Source organism: Sinocyclocheilus anshuiensis, unplaced genomic scaffold (genome assembly GCF_001515605.1).
Source record: "Sinocyclocheilus anshuiensis isolate Anshui unplaced genomic scaffold, SAMN03320099.WGS_v1.1 scaffold3005, whole genome shotgun sequence".
Taxonomy (NCBI): domain Eukaryota; kingdom Metazoa; phylum Chordata; class Actinopteri; order Cypriniformes; family Cyprinidae; genus Sinocyclocheilus; species Sinocyclocheilus anshuiensis.
In genome coordinates this window covers 16,240-17,631 of record NW_015540835.1, presented here as the reverse complement: position 1 = coordinate 17,631, position 1,392 = coordinate 16,240, and the positions used below count along the sequence as shown (strand labels likewise).

The 1,392-nt window shown below is 42.0% G+C and overlaps 1 protein-coding gene across 1 annotated transcript in view; it reads left to right on the top strand.

Moving 5' to 3' along the window:
• LOC107687380 (spindlin-3-like) overlaps positions 1–1,386 on the top strand; it is a 13,493-nt gene extending 12,107 nt beyond the window's left edge. The window contains exon 5 of the mRNA XM_016484675.1: positions 526–1,386. Coding sequence (XP_016340161.1) covers positions 526–725 — 200 coding nt within the window. The 3' untranslated portion in view covers positions 726–1,386. The remainder of the gene's footprint in view (positions 1–525) is intronic.
• The last annotated feature ends 6 nt before the right edge of the window (positions 1,387–1,392 follow it).

The window sequence follows — 1,392 nt, the reverse complement described above, 5'->3', positions numbered from 1 at the left end:
GCGTACCGAACCGAAAGACCCGTACCGAAACGGTTCGGTACGAATACGTGTACCGTTACACCCCTAATATATATATAATAGATATACTTTATTTCGAGAGAAACTCAGAATTGCAAGATAGTAACTATATTTTCTCAAGTTCTGTTGTTTTATTTTGTTTTTCACCACGGAATAAAAATTTAAAAAGTTTATATTTATAACTTTTTTCAGAATTGCAAGAAAATACAGTTCGAATTGTGGAATTAAAAGTCAATTACCATCCCTTGCCAGAAACAAACTTCCATAACATTTAACAGAATTCACAAAATCAATGTAAAAAAAAAAAAAAAAAACATTTGAAAACTGAAATGACTAATTGGCAAAGTTTTTGGTAGATTTTTTTTTCTGAAATGAAAATGCGATTACATTTTATTACACAATTTTCTGTGTTTTTTGGGATGTGTAATAATGTACCATATTCGAGTCGTTTTTATCATTCAAAGAGTCATTGCTATTTTTACTAATAATGGTTCCTGTGTGGTTCAGACGACTCGCCCCCAGCAGAGCGTGAGCCCGGAGAGGTAGTGGACAGCCTCGTGGGGAAGCAGGTGGAATACGCCAAAGAGGACGGCTCTAAACGAACTGGCATGGTTATCCATCAGGTGGAGGCCAAGCCCTCCGTCTACTTCATCAAGTTTGATGACGACTTTCACATTTACGTCTATGACCTGGTGAAAACCTCGTAAAGCGGCGACACGGGACGAGGAGAGGGGGAGGAGTTTCACGTAAACCATGTGATCCACACAGACTTTTTTTTTGCCAAAAGTTCTCTCTGAACATTTCTCATAACATCTTTTGGAAATGGAACGCTGGATATTTCGGTGGATTACCGCTAGTGTCTCTTATCGCTGTAGGATGAACGGACATCCCCCCCCCCCCGACATACATGTAGCTAGTAGGTTCGTCTCGAGCATTTCCCATTCCTGTTGGTTGTCGCGAAGACGTTCATCGGGAAAATCCCATCTGGCTGTTCTGGGACGTTAAAGTGTTCATCTGTTGGACTGTTACAGCTCCGTCTTGGGTTGAAATTCAAGCTAGCGGTTTGCGCCGATCCTGAGGAAACGGTGAAAATGAAACGCGGCGGTCCGTGAAGGATGGGGAGCGTTCGGGACGTCCTAAACCTCGTAAAAGTGCCAGGAGGTGGAGGGCGGGAGAAAATGTCTGTAAATAAGACATCGTTCTGTCCTTGATGTCTTTGAGTCTGTTGCCAGATGTTTCTTGTTTTATCCCTCCGTCTTCTGGTTCTCGCCGGAATTGCGCACACGAGCTCCGCTGTCAATCAAATGTAGGCATTTGTGGCGTGAAACCCCACCGTCTTGTTTTTATGTATTTTGTTTTCTACTTTTTATTTTA